At 53.1% G+C, this 16,025-nt stretch overlaps 7 protein-coding genes across 7 annotated transcripts; 4 read left to right on the forward strand and 3 right to left on the reverse strand.

Annotated features, from left to right (window-relative positions):
• Positions 1 to 73: 73 nt before the first annotated feature.
• ASPACDRAFT_39071 (bZIP transcription factor) lies at positions 74 to 1,606 on the forward strand (the record flags this gene model as incomplete). Its single annotated transcript, XM_020200538.1, has 2 exons — positions 74 to 197; positions 291 to 1,606. The coding sequence occupies 2 exons, from the start codon at positions 74 to 76 to the stop codon at positions 1,604 to 1,606; spliced, it is 1,440 nt and encodes a 479-aa protein (XP_020059790.1).
• Positions 1,607 to 2,098: 492 nt separating this feature from the next.
• ASPACDRAFT_111251 (uncharacterized protein) lies at positions 2,099 to 2,810 on the forward strand. Its single transcript, XM_020195526.1, has one exon. The coding sequence runs from the start codon at positions 2,143 to 2,145 to the stop codon at positions 2,515 to 2,517; it is 375 nt and encodes a 124-aa protein (XP_020059791.1). The 5' UTR covers positions 2,099 to 2,142; the 3' UTR covers positions 2,518 to 2,810.
• Positions 2,811 to 4,387: 1,577 nt separating this feature from the next.
• ASPACDRAFT_49637 (FAD-binding oxidoreductase) lies at positions 4,388 to 5,975 on the forward strand (the record flags this gene model as incomplete). Its single annotated transcript, XM_020202267.1, has 5 exons — positions 4,388 to 4,570; positions 4,630 to 4,662; positions 4,707 to 4,839; positions 4,917 to 5,676; positions 5,738 to 5,975. 5 exons carry the CDS (start codon positions 4,388 to 4,390, stop codon positions 5,973 to 5,975), a joined length of 1,347 nt encoding a protein of 448 aa, XP_020059792.1.
• A 920-nt stretch (positions 5,976 to 6,895) lies between these two features.
• ASPACDRAFT_1852435 (uncharacterized protein) lies at positions 6,896 to 8,726 on the reverse strand (the record flags this gene model as incomplete). Its single annotated transcript, XM_020197247.1, has 3 exons — positions 6,896 to 7,017; positions 7,094 to 8,277; positions 8,343 to 8,726. 3 exons carry the CDS (start codon positions 8,724 to 8,726, stop codon positions 6,933 to 6,935), a joined length of 1,653 nt encoding a protein of 550 aa, XP_020059793.1. The 3' UTR covers positions 6,896 to 6,932.
• Positions 8,727 to 9,639: 913 nt separating this feature from the next.
• Positions 9,640 to 11,172, reverse strand: ASPACDRAFT_22494 (T6SS phospholipase effector Tle1-like catalytic domain-containing protein; the record flags this gene model as incomplete). The annotated part of the gene is made up of 2 exons (XM_020199121.1): positions 9,640 to 10,825; positions 10,922 to 11,172. 2 exons carry the CDS (start codon positions 11,170 to 11,172, stop codon positions 9,640 to 9,642), a joined length of 1,437 nt encoding a protein of 478 aa, XP_020059794.1.
• Positions 11,173 to 12,100: 928 nt separating this feature from the next.
• On the forward strand, positions 12,101 to 14,975 carry ASPACDRAFT_111253 (uncharacterized protein). The gene is made up of 6 exons (XM_020195527.1): positions 12,101 to 12,265; positions 12,335 to 12,437; positions 12,504 to 12,531; positions 12,608 to 13,612; positions 13,693 to 14,292; positions 14,354 to 14,975. Exons 1-6 carry the CDS (start codon positions 12,250 to 12,252, stop codon positions 14,915 to 14,917), a joined length of 2,316 nt encoding a protein of 771 aa, XP_020059795.1. The 5' UTR covers positions 12,101 to 12,249; the 3' UTR covers positions 14,918 to 14,975.
• Positions 14,976 to 15,009: 34 nt separating this feature from the next.
• On the reverse strand, positions 15,010 to 15,969 carry ASPACDRAFT_39077 (uncharacterized protein; the record flags this gene model as incomplete). Its single annotated transcript, XM_020200539.1, has 5 exons — positions 15,010 to 15,160; positions 15,220 to 15,297; positions 15,356 to 15,652; positions 15,737 to 15,837; positions 15,883 to 15,969. 5 exons carry the CDS (start codon positions 15,967 to 15,969, stop codon positions 15,010 to 15,012), a joined length of 714 nt encoding a protein of 237 aa, XP_020059796.1.
• Between the last annotated feature and the right edge of the window lie 56 nt (positions 15,970 to 16,025).

The following is a 16,025-nucleotide window of genomic DNA, read 5'->3' on the forward strand; positions in this document are numbered from 1 at the left end:
CACAACAAGCGCCCTAACGATAACCCCTCATACTCTCGCTTCCAAGGAGTGCCCCTGATTAATTACATACGCAATGCCGATGCAGACCCGGGGTTCCACAGAACCCAGTGACAGTACCGGAAGTGCGAAACGGAAGCCCGTCCGCCGCGACCCAGAGAAGAGGAGGCAACAGAACATTCAAGCTCAGAAGAAGTACAGTAAGCGCACATCACTGCTGACTTTGGCGCCTGGTGTCTGATTACACACAAATCCTTGATCTTGTCAGTACTGATTTGCTGTTTCTCTCTCAGGAGAGAAGCTTCGCAAACGCCTAGAGAACCTCGAGGCACTCGCAGCGTCGGCTGCGCAGAATCATGCGGTTGAAAGAACAGCAGCTGTGGAGATTGACGCCTCGGAAGCGGCCGTAGAGCATGGACCTTCGACCTTTCTGCCCCACATCGCTGCAAATGGAATTCCGGCCTCTGAAGCCCCGGGAATACCAGTTCCTTTTCCATCTGCGGTGATCCCTAGAGACCCAAGCCCCTCACTGGAAGACTTTGCAGCAGCTCTTCCCTTGTGGGAACCTTCAACATATGTCACTAACCTCGATTGTACCTCATCATCGCTGGCGAGTTTCGACTCCACGATCTATGCACCATTGTCGGACAATCTGTCTGTACCTAGCATCTGGGATACTTCTGTAGAGGCTTCGCTTTCCGACGATCTCTCGTCTGCCCCCAGCTTAAGGGATTTCACCACTAGTGTCCCGCAACCAGACAAGCCTGCATCAGCATTGAGCATAGTGGGCACTAAATCTCAATCCAAACCGTCCTTTCTCATCCCAGACAATCATGCCGATAACACCGGTGCTTCGAACTGCATCATCGCCATCAAATGCGGCTGCCCTAAATCTCACATCCGTGTTCAGACCCAAAGCCCCTACCCGTTTCGCTCTGGCGAAATTCGTATCGTCACTCTTGACCCCGGTGCGCCAGCTGCGGACCCATATGCTAATCACATCCGCATTGACCCAGTCTGCACCATAACGGCACTGTATACACTTGGAATACAGATCGGTGTCAATGAATCAATGCTTTGTGCTGATGAGTCATTTTCGCCGTTCTACCGGCCCAGCGCGTCCACCGCAGATGACCTGGTTAAAGCAAACATGGTCGGCACTGTACAAAGAATATTCAAGACCCTGAAACCGGACCTGCGGCCAAACCGCGAACAGATCATGATTGAGCACCACCCTTATATCGACATTCTGCCTTTCTCAACGTTGCGAAGAAATCTATTGATCCGTCAGGGTGATCTGGATGAGGATGAGTTCATGGATGATATAATTTCCGGCTTGGTCTGCTGGGGAGGGGCCGGTATGGGGAAACGGGACAGACAAGACTCGGTTGGACGTCATCCAACAGGCACACCGTGGGATGTCCGCAGTTGGGAGGCCAAAGTGTGGTTTTTGAAGAAGTATTGGGCACTGCTGGGTGGTGAAGATGGAGAACTTGTGCGGCAGAGTGAGTGGTGGCGAGGACTCAGGGGGGAGGACGAAGAGGTGTTTGATCAAAGTGATTCGACGCCAGCGGACTCTCCACTATTCTACTCGACCCTAGGAATCTGATCATAGATTATGAAGGCAGCTCGGACTGAGGGACGAATATCGTGAGTTGACAATGCAAAGGGCCAAGAGGGGACAATAGCTTGATATCTTTGAAAACAGTTGCCTTTCATGAAGTCGTGGAACGTCGGTGGAATCATCCTCAGCATGTGGGCACAAGCACCAAAGATGACTGCCTTGATAGGTTCGCAGTCAATTGGGCTTTCTACCCGGTCGCACAAGGTCAGATTCGAGAGCTCTAAGACATCGGGGATCAGGGATGTTTCTCAATCCATATATGCTCCGATGCGACCGTCACTATCCTATCCGGGCACTCCATGAAGACGCTACACAGACCGATGCAGGATTGCACCCGGGAACCGTGCGGCTGTCCTGCACATTGTAGCCACTAGCTTAGTACTCATTCAGGTCGTCTATTATAAGATGGTCAGCTTACCAGCTGACATGACTTTGATCGGAGTCAGTTTCATCCTGCATTGCAAATTACAATAATGGCAGATTCATCACTTTGTTCATCCGGCGCCAGACCAAGGCTTCTCATGCTCAATATTGTCTTCATCGTGCTCACGGCATTGTCTACTATCGTTCGAATAGCGAGCAAATCCATCGCCGAACACTCACAGTGGTGGTGGGATGATCATTTTGCTATCCTCTCTCTGGTGTGGGCTTCAAGCATATGGTACAACACAGATCAACTGATCTATTACGCACAGCTGTTCGAAGTACCTTATCTATCCCTCCTAATCCTATGGCTCAGAATCGGCCTCCGTTACTACCCCAGCGTCGGGTTTCCGTACCTCTTCTCGTCTTTGTTCTTCTTCAACGGAGCTATCTGCTTCACCAAACTGTCCGCCATTTTCTTCTACGCCCGCGTTTTCGGCTTGAATAATCGCGTCTTCCGGCTTCTCCTGTGAGTCGCGGGCTCTCTCGTCGCGGGCCGGCTTGCATTCGTCTAGATAAGCACAGTGTTCCAGTGTCGACCGATTACAAAAGCGTGGAATCCCACGCTGCCGGGCACCTGTTTCAACTCTACCCCTGGTACATTTCGACAGCGAACCTCTCTTGCCTGATAGACCTCTATATTCTCCTCCTCCCAGTCCCGCTTATCATCCGCCTCAAAATAAGTTCCCGTCGCCGCCTTGTCTTCCTCATTACCTTCTTCATGGCCTATTCGGCTGTCGTGATATCTATCATACGTCTCGTCGTGATGGCCCAAGGCAATCCTTGTGGATCCGCCAAATTGATCTGTGCAACGATGGAGTACGCCCGCCGGCTGTCCCCGAAAGTGCTATCTCCGTTATCTCGATCAATGTACCGAGCGGCATTGCACTTGTGAGGGCTATTCTCAGAAATCGAGGACGCATACGGGGGTCTGACAGCTCCTGGATTCCTAGCAACTCACCCCGACCGATACCCAGAAGGGTCTACAACGAAACGTCGTGTGTCGACCTTGATCATGATGAAGACCTGAGCGAGGCAGTTACAGAGGTAGAGGACCTCTATGATGTGGAAATCAACACAGACATCTGCCTCAGGGGCATCAGGCTGCCGAAACCAATTCCTCCAACTTGAACAGACGAATTTTACTCGTCTATCCTAGCAGAGCTGTTGTCAAAAAAGCTCTAGTTAGTTAACATCAGTATGCTAGCGATTACTTTCTAGTAAACTAAAATGAAAAGAAATTCCAGAAGTAGTCATCACAAAAAGAGCTTGCCCGCCTTCGTGATATCAGAACCGGAGAGTTAATTCAACTTGCCCAGTGCACTTAGCAGTTGGTACACACGACATTCTTGATGCTATCATGGCGAGACTCGTGTCAATCGCAATAGAGTGAAGGGCTTTTTTGGCATTATTGACGATACGAATTTCTACACTTATATACGTAGAGTGGCTATCAGAGCGACAGTATATATTATGTCTAGCGAGTTCGGTATCTATCGTTCCTCGTTGCCTACTTGACACACAAGAGTCGAATTGCGCATCCCGATCGTGATCGTTCAGCATCTTCCCAAGTTTCCGTAACTAGCTTTCACGCGCATACTGGCTACAGGTTGAGGGAAGAGGATTGATGGACCAGGAGCTTCGCTTGTGCAGTAAAGACAAGATGGAGCCAAGCATGCAACGCCAAAAAGCCTTGTCATTCCAGAACCACCCAAACTCCACTGCTTCAAAGATGCCTGCATTATCATTGTGGAGGTTAGCCGCTTTAGTTCTTCGCTGTTCCAGGGCGGATTGACCTTGGGAGAATGGTTTTAGTGGTTGGTCCATATCTTTCTCCCCCCATCCAATTGCTGCAGTGATACAAGGAGATCTATGAACCTCGGATTGATCTAGTTCGCTAACAGCTGCGAGCGGTTGGTAGGGATCGTATTATCACCAAATCTATTAAGCCTCATGCGCAGCACACGATTACCACATCTCGGTTCATACTATCGCGACTCATCTTTTTGCAACTCCTATAAGCCGTGTCCTGCGCTTGGATGTATCAAAGAATCAGCCTCTCGTCTGTGCCTCTCTCAATCTCGGTTCTCTCGTGTTGGACGACACCATCAGCAGTAGATCTATTGGTTGGGATTTGTCGGAGTTCGACAACCTGTCAAGTGCCATGAAGATCCACTCGAAGCTATACAAAGCAAGTACTATAGGGGGTCAGCTTACTACATCTTACGGCTCGCCTGAACATGTCAACCCCACCTCGAATACTTAAGCCGGCTGTAGCCTTCTCGCTTGAATCTCTCTAAGGCCCACTTTCTTCGCCTTTCTCTCTCACCCACCTTTTCAATCATGTCCGCTCAAGTGTTGTCCCAGCTTCCAGCTCTCCAGGCTACCGTTGCACCAGACTGCAAGATTTTGCAAAACTCTGAGTGCCCCGAATTCCACCAACGTTTGAGGCGCTGGACTGAAATCGACCACCAAACGCCGACTGCGATCATCTTGCCAAGCACCGAAGAAGACTGTCTTAGAATTGTAAGCCTCCGGTAGCCCGAAGCCCCAGCATCAGGTCATATGTGCTGATGCTGGTACAGGTTCAATGGGCACTTCGGTTCTCCATCCCGTTTGTACCTCTTGCGGTGGCCACAGTGCCTGGTCCACGATCGGCGAGGGCGGCGTCATTATTGATCTGAGTGATTACGCCGGTGTTTCGGTAGATGAAGCAGCAAGAACGGCCACCTTGGTCGGTGGAGTGCTGTCCAAACAGGTGGGCCTGCGCCTCGCGGAAGCAGGGCTATTTACAGGTACTTTACTCGAACTCGATGTTGCTTTTCCTTAAGCGTCTCTCTTCATTGCTGATCCTGATATGAATTCCATTTAGCCCTCGGAAACGGCAACACCGTCGGCGCAATCCCGTACTTCCTCGGCGGAGGCGCATCCATCACCTCCTCCATCACGGGACTTGGGTCTGATCAAATAATCTCCGCGCGGGTCATTACCGCCAGGGAGGGTGGAACACTGGTGGAGGTAACAGAGTCCGATAATATCGATCTTCTGTGGGCGTTACGAGGTGCGGGACAGTTCTTCGGGCTGGTCACCCAGCTTACCATCCGTGCTCACCCGCTCTCCTTGCTGCGCAAGCGGGCAGGTTTGATCTGGGTCGGCGCGTTTGTCTTCCCACTGAACCGTGCGGTGGAGATCGCTCGTGTGATGAAGCCGCTCATGGCGGACGGACAGCACGCGACGTCTGGCTTGATGATGATCATGGCCTCTCCACCGGCCCGCGTCCCCTCGTTGGTCATCTCGGCGCGGTACACGGGTGACGAGGATCCGCATGTACCCTTTGGGCCATTGTACGAGCTGCAGCCGGTGATGGTGACTGGAGGGGAGGTACCAGTGCAGAATGCAAGCGATGCGCGGGAGGTCCTGTGCGCTAAGGGTGACTTTAAGCAGTTTGGCGTTGTGGGGCTGCATGAGTTCAGTGTGGATGGTTTTATGCACACGGTCGAGGTTTGGAAGAGGATGGTTGATGAGTGCCCGGACGCAATTAAGACTGCCTTCAATTTCCAGTGGGATGCAAGGCCTGTTAAGACGCCCGACATGGATTCGGCCCAGTCACTCCATGATATTCGCTACTGGCAGTACGTTGTCTCTCTCTCGTGGGCCGAATTTTCGATGCTAACTCTACTGGGATGGTGGTAGGAACAACTTGATTTGGCATACAGATGCAGCCAGCCGGGGCAAGGTAGATAGCTATAATGAACAGTGCATTGCCATCATGCGTGGGTCGGACGAGTCGCGGTTTGTGGACTTCCAAAATGGAACCCGCATTGGGCCCATCGAGAGACGGTACCGTGGGGAAGCGCGGCTCAAGAAGCTGCGACGGTTGAAACGAGAGTGGGATCCTGAAGGGGTGTTCACTCGGCAGTTGCTTGATTGAGCGTGGGTGAAGCTTTCTGTTGTGACGGGTGCCTGGGGAGTGTGAAGCTCACGGATTCTGGACATCTTAAAAGGAACACAGTCAGTTATGCCCCTTTCGTGCAGACGGGCGGACCCAATGCCCATAAGCTTACCAACGCCACCCAACCCGTCCTGCCGGAGCTTGTCACGACGCAGGACAAGTTTGTGGTCACCCTCGAGGGTTTCGAGAAGGTCGCCCTCGATCACCTTCCGGCGCGCTGTGATTTTTGGCTGGATGTGGCGGCGTCTCTTCCTGTGTAGGTTCAGGTCCGGCTTAGCGAGAATAGCTCAAATCAATTTCAGTGAAATGGCCGAGAGGAGAAACATCATGTCACCCCAACTATGTGTGTGACTAGAGTCTACTGAAAGTAGCCCTGATATCTTCCTACTATATGTTTACCGCAGTACAATCCTTCCGGGCACTGGTTGCGATCAGAACGAACGGCGGATACACGCACAATACTCACACCATGACACTCTATCTAGATTATATCCACTTCAGAAGATTTTATTTCATTGATTAGAGTCAAGGTCGAAGTAGGTGTCACTTTAGACCTTGCACATCCGACCCTACTCCAAAAGCTCATGGCCCCTGCGCATGATGTCACGTGCTCATAATCGCGCCTTCAACTTTCACCCTCCCGGTCGCTTCTCGATCCCTTCATCAAAGTCTCAAAGCTTTACCCGCCATTCCTGATTCAGCGTACGCTCACAGAACCTCTCGGCTCCTGCTCGAGAGAAGATCGGCTCCTGCTTCCATGCTGCAGGAGTCTCTACTCTGCAGAGCAATTTCAGTGTGATAGCTGTGGGAAAGACATAAGTCATTAAGTGGTAATTTTGTCGCTTTCTGGATTTTACCTTACTAGGGAGGTCCAGGAGACCAAATCATCGATGCCCAGCGAGTGTTCTCTTTGACCCGAACAACACAATCATCGTCCTAAAACGCAAATTCCAACTGTACGCTCGGAACAGCCGAGGAATTTGCCGCCATGGAGAATGTCACATTCCAGAACTCGAAGTTGCTGGTTAACGATTAGTAGGATCCGATTTGACCGTGAGATACAAAAGATAGAAGGTGATGTGGCAGAAGAGACTCACTGAATAACCTCACACGTGCCGCCCAGGAGCCCGCAGAACGAGATCTCGGGAACGGGATCAACGGTACCGCCTACCACCTTGATCGTGAGCCCGTCTACATCCTCAAACCCTGCGATATCACGCTTCGCGCCGAGGGGGTTGGAAGCCAGAACGAATGTGAAGGTGCTCGACGCGTTGCCCAGCGGGTAGGTCAGGTTCAACGCGTAGGGGGCGATGTCGGCCACCAGGGCTGTCTCCTCAGGATAGAGGTTGAAGTACCCGACCGAGGCGTCAGGACGGAGCCACTGCACAACGGCGGGACTGAACGAGGTCGAATCCTCCGAGAATCCTCCTACGACGGACTGGTTGAAGGAGGCCGTTCCGATGGTCAGGTTGCGCGAGAGCCAGGTAGTGATGTTGCGCGGTTCGAGATCCGCTGGCGGCGCATAGGCGTGCCCGGTGTAGGTACGTTGCTCGTCCTCCACGAACCCTTGTAGACGTACGCGGGCAGTGGCAGGAACAAGGGCTCGATGGAACTCCGACAGAATGGCGACAAGCGGCGCGATCTCGGAGTCGTCGGCATGCGCCATCGTCCAGATCGGCGAGGTCGCATTGGGGAAGACGTGCTCCTTGTCGAGCAGCGACCACACCCACAGCGACATGATGGCCACGTACTTGTTCATGTCGTAGCCGTACGACCGATCCCACGGCCCGGCGAAGTTGCGCAGGTTGGCGTTCCACAGCTGCGACTCGTAGCCCCATATGCTCTCGATCACGCGGGGCGCCTGCTGGCCGATGGTGGCGTTGGTCGTGCCGAGGTACTTGGCCGCGATGGTCAGGGCATACAGCGAGACGCCGGCGTAGGTCGGCCCATTGAACTCGGAGAGTGTGCCGTTGCGGTCGAACAGTTCCAAGAAGGCGCGGGCGTCGCTGTCGCCTGCCGCCGTCATATTGGCATTGCCGAACTTGCGTCCCGTCCAGGACCCCACCACCGTCCGCATCAGCCAGGCGTTGGAGTACGCGGGGTACAGATTGTCGCCATCCACGCCGCCGACGCGGTATGTGTCACCGACGGTGTTGTTGTACAGGCTGTCGAGGATCAGCTCCTGCACGGAGCTGGGGAGTCGATGTCCGAATTCCTCGTAGATGACAATCAATGCCGTCCCGATGAACCCTCGCCAGTTGGGGTCCCATGAATTATAAATCTTGTCACCATCAGTACTCTCGCGTGATCTCTCATGAGATGATCGTCGGTAGGGTATGTACTCACAACAGGAGGATAAGCCGGCGTCCCCACCGTCGGCTGTTCCGGGTATTTGGTGTAATCCCCATACCACTGCACTGAGACATTCTTCTCCTGACCTCCGATGACATTCTCCAAGATCCTCACCGCTTCCTGGCGATCCTCCCCACGATCCCGTTGCAGCAATCCTGCCGCATACCATACGCTCGACCGGGTCTCATGCGGCCCAGCCGCGAGCGGGAAGTAGAAGTACCGGAGATACGCGGCAGCAGGGTCGTAGATCGCATCTTGAATGACCATCGACTCGTCGAAGAGATTCTGTGCAGAAGTACTGAGGTTCACGGCCTGCACGGTGGTTGCACTCAGCAATCCCAGCCCAAGAAGCTGGGCCCAATTGGTCTTCCAGCGCATGGTCGATGTCCGTTTGGTGGGCGGAACTCTACGCCTATGATTGGGGATTCGGTGTGTGATTCCGGGGTGGAAGCACATTCCTGTCATTGACGGTACTTTATAGCCAATATCTCCACCGGAGAAATTTCACCGGATTCCACCGCGATGGCCGGAAATACTGCTAGAGTACGGTGATCTTCATTATGCTTGGACCAATGATGCCTTGCAGAGGTTCAGCATGCGGGGCGAAGGACCAACCCTAAGCGGGGCGCGATAAGATAAGATACCCAGCCGAGGTTGTCTGTGTAGGTGTTTTCCCCGCATCGGTTGCTCCCGGTGGTATCACCAGCCACCTTGTATTCCCAGCCACCCCAGATAAACATGGTGGTCTTTCGTGGAACGGGGCTAGAGTGAGTGGTTCAACTGCGGTGATGATGTCACTGTCTCATTGTTTATTGTTCTGCTCGGATAAGTGAGATCTGTCATTCCGCGAGGTTGTTGATGGTTTGTTGCCGCGTGACCCAAGTTTGCATTCCAGAGATGGGGCGTGGCATGATCTTGTTCGGTTAATTGTTTGCATCGGGTATCTGTATACTTGAGCAATCCTGCCCCATTGGGGAAGATAACGGATGGAAGAGGAGCAGGGACCGTTGGAACTTCTATCTCGAAGGATCAATAAACGTTACCCATTCATCGAATGTTTGACTACGCACGGACGGGGATTCATTACCCGTCAGTGAGGCCCTCGACCCGGGACCCAGGTACATAAGTGTGACACTGTTGCACCGTCCCGCGCATGCTCTGTACTTCCCAATGAATGTTGTAGCACAGTGCCTCTTCTCTTGCAAGATGACTTCCACCCCCGTGGAAGCAATTGATTGATGCTATAGCACGACACAGCCCAAAACAGCCTTTCCCTACCCAACAGATCACCCTACTGCCGCAACCTCCACCTCACATACGACTTGGAAGGATACCGCCGCTCATTCACCTGCGCCAAATCCCCGACACACCCGAGAATATCCTCATCATACCCGTAGAAATCATAGACCACCGCATTATCATCCGGAATCAATCTGTCCCGCAGGTCAAAAAACAACTGATAGAGAGCCGACACCTTGCCTCGGGTCCCGCGCAGGGTCCGCACAACATCGAGAACCAGCGACCCAAACGGCGCATATGACAGAATATGCCCGTAGACATCGCCGTCGCCGGTGCGACCCGGCTCCTGCGCTCTGCCATGAATACTCTCCGTCACACCCTCAATCACCCGATCAATGTTGGGGATCACTTCATAATTTACGGTCATGCTATGCGCACGGATAGCCAGCATCAACCAGCGCAGCGCCACATCCGCCAACACATGGTTGGGCTCGATGACCTTGCTCGCGAACCCGAACCACCGACTCGCCAGCAGAGACTCAAGCCAGCCACCGCCAAACTCGCGCAGAAACCGAAACCGCTGGCGGCCGAGATCATAATGGCAACCCGGGAGCCACTCCTGCTGGGTGACCCCGAACCGCTCCCAATCCCGCTCACCATGCCTCGCGTAATCCCGACTCACGAGACACGGCTGGAAGACAAACAGCCGATCATGCAGCGAGACCGCATGATGCACATTCGCCACCACCGTCGAGACATGCTGATCATAGAACACGGGCCAGTCCAGCCCGACCCCGCCGGTGAACTCGGGAATGCCCAGGCTGCCGACCGTATCGAGGAGGCCCATGAACCGGATGGGCGGGTGGAACCGCGGCGCGGTGCGGTCATGGGGATCTTCGTCGCCGATCAGCGGCCAGGATTTCGTCTGCCGGAAGCGTAGGGACTGCGGGGCGTGCGGGGCGTTCATCGCGTAGGGCGACCGGTAGAGGCTGTAGACCGCCTCGCAGAGCAGGCGGGTTTGCTGGGTGTCGATCTCGTTGGTGCCCGGGGTGCGGAGCGGGTGCACGATGCCGCAGTTGTTGATCATCCCGGCTACGGCGCGCGCGAGGTACGCGCCTCGCGACAGGCCGAAGAGCCAGATCTCGTGCGTGGGGTAGGTGTAGTTGTGGACTAGGTATTCGTAGATCGTGATGCATTGCTGTGCGATGTCTTGGCCTGTTATGCCGTTGAAGAGGTAGCTGTGGGGGAAGTGTTAGTGATGCTTTGGAATGGGGGGTGGGCTGTGTGGTGGGTGGTATGTGGTATGATGGGGTGGATAGCAGATGGGGACGTACTCGAGGAACGAACTGCCCAGTCCTACTCCTTCGAGATAGAAAACCCCGTCCGGAGACTGGATCCGGGCGTCGATTCGTACGCCGAACAGTTCGGCGAGTTTGTAGATGTTGCTTCGCGTGTTAGTCTCGCGACCGCACCAGGTGCCGTCGCAGAGGATGAAGAGGGGCTTGGTCGGGTTGTCTGTTGGGGCTGGACGGGTTAGCGTGGGGGACGGTGTCGGTGTCGGTGTCGGTGTCGGTGTAGTGGACATGATTGCTCTTGGGCAGGCAGTGATGAGTATGGTTGGATATGTGATTGCATTGAGTGTATCCCGAGAGAGAGAGAGAGAGAGAGAGAGAGAGAGGGAAAGAGTAAGATCAGCAAGAGAGGGGCATGAGAGGCAGCTACTGCATGCAGCCTTAGCAGGCAAGCGGCACGGGACGGGCTATCCATGGGTCTCGGGCTGGATGGCGTCGCGGGACCGTGCACACGAGCTCCTCTCTACTTGGCTCTGGCTTGCTATTGATCGACGCTAAAACCATATACGAGTACGATCGACTGAGAGTTAGGTGGGGAGTGGGGTGCGATGAGTAACTTTATGGGTGATCTAGAGCGTAAAGACTTCGAGGTGGTTATGGGGGTTTGACGTTGTTTGACACTGTCTCCAGCTTACCAGCTACAGAAAATTAGTGTGCCGATAACCCCACTATGAATGCTTCTTTCTAGCGGAGCATGTGCTGTACATCAGTTATCGTATTGATCCTACTCTTGCCGGTAGTCAGTTAAATTATACAGGTGTTGAACAGAGTGGTTGATGGGGACCCAGTCCTGTCGAGGTTATATAAGCAGACACCTCGATGCCTGGTGCATTCATTAGGGAGCACGGGCTTAATTTTGGTAGGCATATGATAGGGCGGTTGTTTTTAGAGCTTGACCTAGGTATATTGGGTCACAACTTAGGAACACTGAATAATGTTTGAAGGAGATTTTATCCAAGGGCTCCAAGATTTATCATAAGCTTACAAGGTATAGGAATCTCTTCATGTAGCAGATCATGATCAAGTTGACTGGTTCGGACCGGGCGGTTTCAGCTCCGGGTACAATTCCGTCTATTATTCCGACGATCACTCGGTCAACAATGCCGATTAAACCGAAGACTCGCATTACACCCACCACCACCACCACCACCACCACCACCACCACCACCTCATCTCATCCCATCGGACCACTATTCTGAGCCAGCAGATTCGATCCAGACAGTATTCGACCAATTTCAACCCGTGCACATAGTAATCAAGCCTCGGGCGTCTTTCGGGTGGCTCCTTCCACCATTTCAAATACCCACCCGATGCCGCGAAAACCAAGTGGGACTTGTCTTGCTTTCTCTACAACCAACAAACATTTGAAAAGCTCTGGCTGATCCGATGCACCAGATCCACGGAAGCGCCATGCAGTCGAAGACCACAACAGTGGCTCTGAGCTGAATATGACCAGCTCAAGACGACAGAAGCGGGGAAAATATGTCTCCCAAGCGTGGTGTGTTTCTCGTTCCATCTTTGAATCCGATCTCTCCACGCACCGCAGGCACTAACGGCCTAACAGTGACCAGTGCCAACAAAGGAAGATCAAAGTAAGACACCTTTTAATTTCTCTAGTATCCTTTATTGCATTGCGAGTCCGATGGAAGAACTAGAATAATAAGGTAGTGTGACGGATTACCCCTTTGCACACCTTGTGCCGTGTATGGGCGCACCTGCGGCAAGCGAAGCACCGACATGAGGCGTCGATCGGCCAGGAACCAAACGCAGGGTATTCAAGATCGCGGTTCGACCAGGAGGCGTGACAGTCTTGAAACAACGGAGACAGTTCGCTCTCACAGCACCATGCCCCTGAACAATTCACCTAAGAATCATGGTCACGAGGGTAGTCTTACAACCCATGAGCTGGCAGCTCGCCTGGAGCATCTAGAGCAGCTGGTCCATCACAAACTCGGCACCCTGGCTTCCCATTCGAGCGTGAGTGTACATGGTGAGCGAGATCCTGACGCTGTGACAGCGACACACCCTGGGTTGCGCTCAGAAGGGACTCGTCCAGATACTACCCCAAGGCAGAAACAGTCTACTCAAGTCCAACGACTCAGCTTCTCAGGGGAGACGTCCATTCAATACACTCTTAAACAGGTTGAGGGTCATTTGGTGAATTTAGACCACAGATTTGAGACTACGATTGCTGTGAGTCCAGATCGAATGTCGACACCGGCCTTGACCCCCCCGTCCTCCCCAAGTGGCGAAGCCACATCTCGCGTGGCATCCGATCTCCACAGGCTTCTAGACAGACATGGTATTGCGGCAGACAAGGCTCAATGGGACAGGATTCTGCACACTTTTTGCAACGAGATTCACATCATGTATCCACTCCTTCATCTCCCGACCCTGTGGCACCGATACACGGAGATGTGGACCACATGGTCTTTGGCAGATATGGAGCCCTGTATGCTGATCAGCCGCCACAAACAATTTGCGATGGCTCAGATACTGATTTGTCTTGCCACGGGACGTTGTACCGCATCCCCTCGCATTGCTGGTGCAGAGGCTCGGCACTCTGCTGGGTGGAGTCTGTACAGAGCGGCGGCAGAGCTCGTCGGCGACATACTCGATTGCTTCGAGGAGTGCCCCGATCAAATCTTGGTGTTGCAGACTCTAGCTTTGATGGTATGGCTCTTCATTTTCTCAATTTCCTGTTGTTCCTGTGGCGAAGGGGAACGCTGTGAGCTGACTCACGTGACGTCCAGGTCATTTATCTATTCCGTTTGGATATAATTGGCAGGGCAGAAAAGCTTCTCGCGATTGCCATTTCTCACGCTCATTACCTGGGGCTTCATCGGTCCCTGCCTGTTGTGGACGGGCTGAAACCATCCGACGTCGAAATCAATCGGCGGCTTTGGTGGTGTCTCTATACCATGGATCGCCGACTCGCCATCGACACTGGACGCCCATTTCTGATCCAAGATATGAACGTGAATACACAGTTACCGCAGGGCCTAGATGATGATTGCCTCTTTTATCGTCAAGTGGGCACAGATTTGAGTCTAGCCTCCGCCCCAAACACACTCGACAGAGCCAATGGCGCAGTGACCCCAATCCCGTACCTTGCTGCAATGGTGACCTATTCTCGAGTGCTGGGAAAGGTTTGGGAAGGGATGTACGGCGCTGATTCAGCCATGCAATCTCCTCCTCGAAACAGTCGCCTGCTTCGCGAACACTTCGAGCACTTGATCTCTCGGGCGCAAAGGGAGGTCCCACCAGAGTTTGTCTACCATTTTTGCCAGCAGGAATCCCAATCCAAGAAGCCAGTAGGCTGGCTAGTCAAGCAGCAAAAGCTCATGCGGGTCGTATGTTCAACGTAGTATCTAATATCTGAAATGTCTGGAACGATCTACTGACACTGTGCAGCGATGGCTCTCGCTGCGCCTACTCATCCGCAGGCCCATGCTTCAAGAGACCACCTCTTCCCCAGCCATCATTCTTACCGGGCTCGACAATGAACGGATCTGTGCACAAATTGCCAGTGACGTGATGCAAGAGTGCATTGAGATTTCCGAGGAGCAGACGATCTTCACATATCCTTTTTTTCATTATCTACTGAGTGCTGCCATCATCTCAATCGGACTCATAATCAAACAGCCGTCTTGCAAGGATGCATTTGGCGACATAGCCCTGAAGGCAATTCAAGTTCTGGAATTCTACCCTCGTAGAACACGGATCTCAGGGAAGTTGATCCGGAATGTGTCAAAGCTGGGTCACATCGTACGGCGAGTTATGGCTCACAGCGCTCCCTCTGAGGGAGTTCATACATCCTGCCTGTTTGCCAACCGTGGTTACGTTTCGAGAGAATCAGCGGAAAGATCATTCGAGTGTGCAGATCGGGGGGAATCCGTGGTACAAGAGATGCAGTGGCTCGAGGCGCTTTTTGGCAATTACCTCGATTCGAATCTAATCGTTCGTCCTGGTGAATGATTGTGTAAAGCCTAGATTCTTAAGATCTGCAAAGATATTGAGCATAAATGCCGAGGTCAAATTGTGTCTCTTCCTCTTAGATGTTCCTTCCCTTACTCAGCATCTCTCCTCCTTCCCTTGTCCGAGTACTTATACCAGAGGTTAAGTCCAAATTGCTTGATCACAAGACTATCTTCGGTGATTGGATCATTCTGCTCGGTAGGAGAACAGATGGCGACTGACCGTCGGAGACAGCAGATTCCACTACACAATCGTCAATAATCACAAGAAAAGGGCAGCGAGAATGGGCAAAGGATTCATACAGTTTTCCACTTGCTGGATCATAAATGATCTTGCCCGGGTCTCCTTCCGTGTATTCGTGCCCCCGTAGGCGCAGCACTCTGTAAAGACAGTTTAGCTATCGAAGCACAGAAGTGCAGGTGATGGGCTCCTTCTCACTCAACCAGCTCCACGACTCGTGCCTTGATCGCTTTAATCTGCGATTGCTCGTGGAGGCCGTAGATGTAAAACGACAGGGGAAAGCCCGGCAGCCGCGTCATAGCGATGAGGTTTATCCGCCCACCCGGGTTCTCGAATTCGGGTCCCTGAACGGTAGATTCCCAGTTGAGGAGCTGGGGGAAACCGTCTATTCCGCGTGCTGTCCGTAACGCTTGCACTTCCCATGTGAATTCGGGTTGGACGATGCCGCTGAAGAGCCGGCCGACTTGGGAGCTACGCCGGAGGACTGGGTGCTGGCTGAATACCGGAGAGTAAAGGTCTTGGTTAGAAGTCTTGCTCGACGTGGACGGAACCTAAGCGTATAAAGCAGCATGCACTCACTGAATGAAGAACTTGACCACGACTTGCTGTTGCTGCTGTTGCTGCTCATCGAGCTTTATGGCGTGGAAGACGGCGCGTCGCTCGATGTAGGGGCGGAATACCTTCTCTGAGACCGGTCGGTCCAGTTAATACCGGGCTGTGTCGACTTGGAACTCCCTTCCTTCGAACTTGAGCAGCGTGGCTTCTTCCAGGAGGGGGTAGTCTGGTGGTTCCTCTGGGGTATTGTCGGACATGATATTGATGTTGTTCTAGAAGGGGGGAACTAGGATGTTGAAGTTAACGGGGATGA

Source organism: Aspergillus aculeatus, assembly GCF_001890905.1.
Source record: "Aspergillus aculeatus ATCC 16872 unplaced genomic scaffold ASPACscaffold_2, whole genome shotgun sequence".
NCBI lineage: Eukaryota > Fungi > Ascomycota > Eurotiomycetes > Eurotiales > Aspergillaceae > Aspergillus > Aspergillus aculeatus.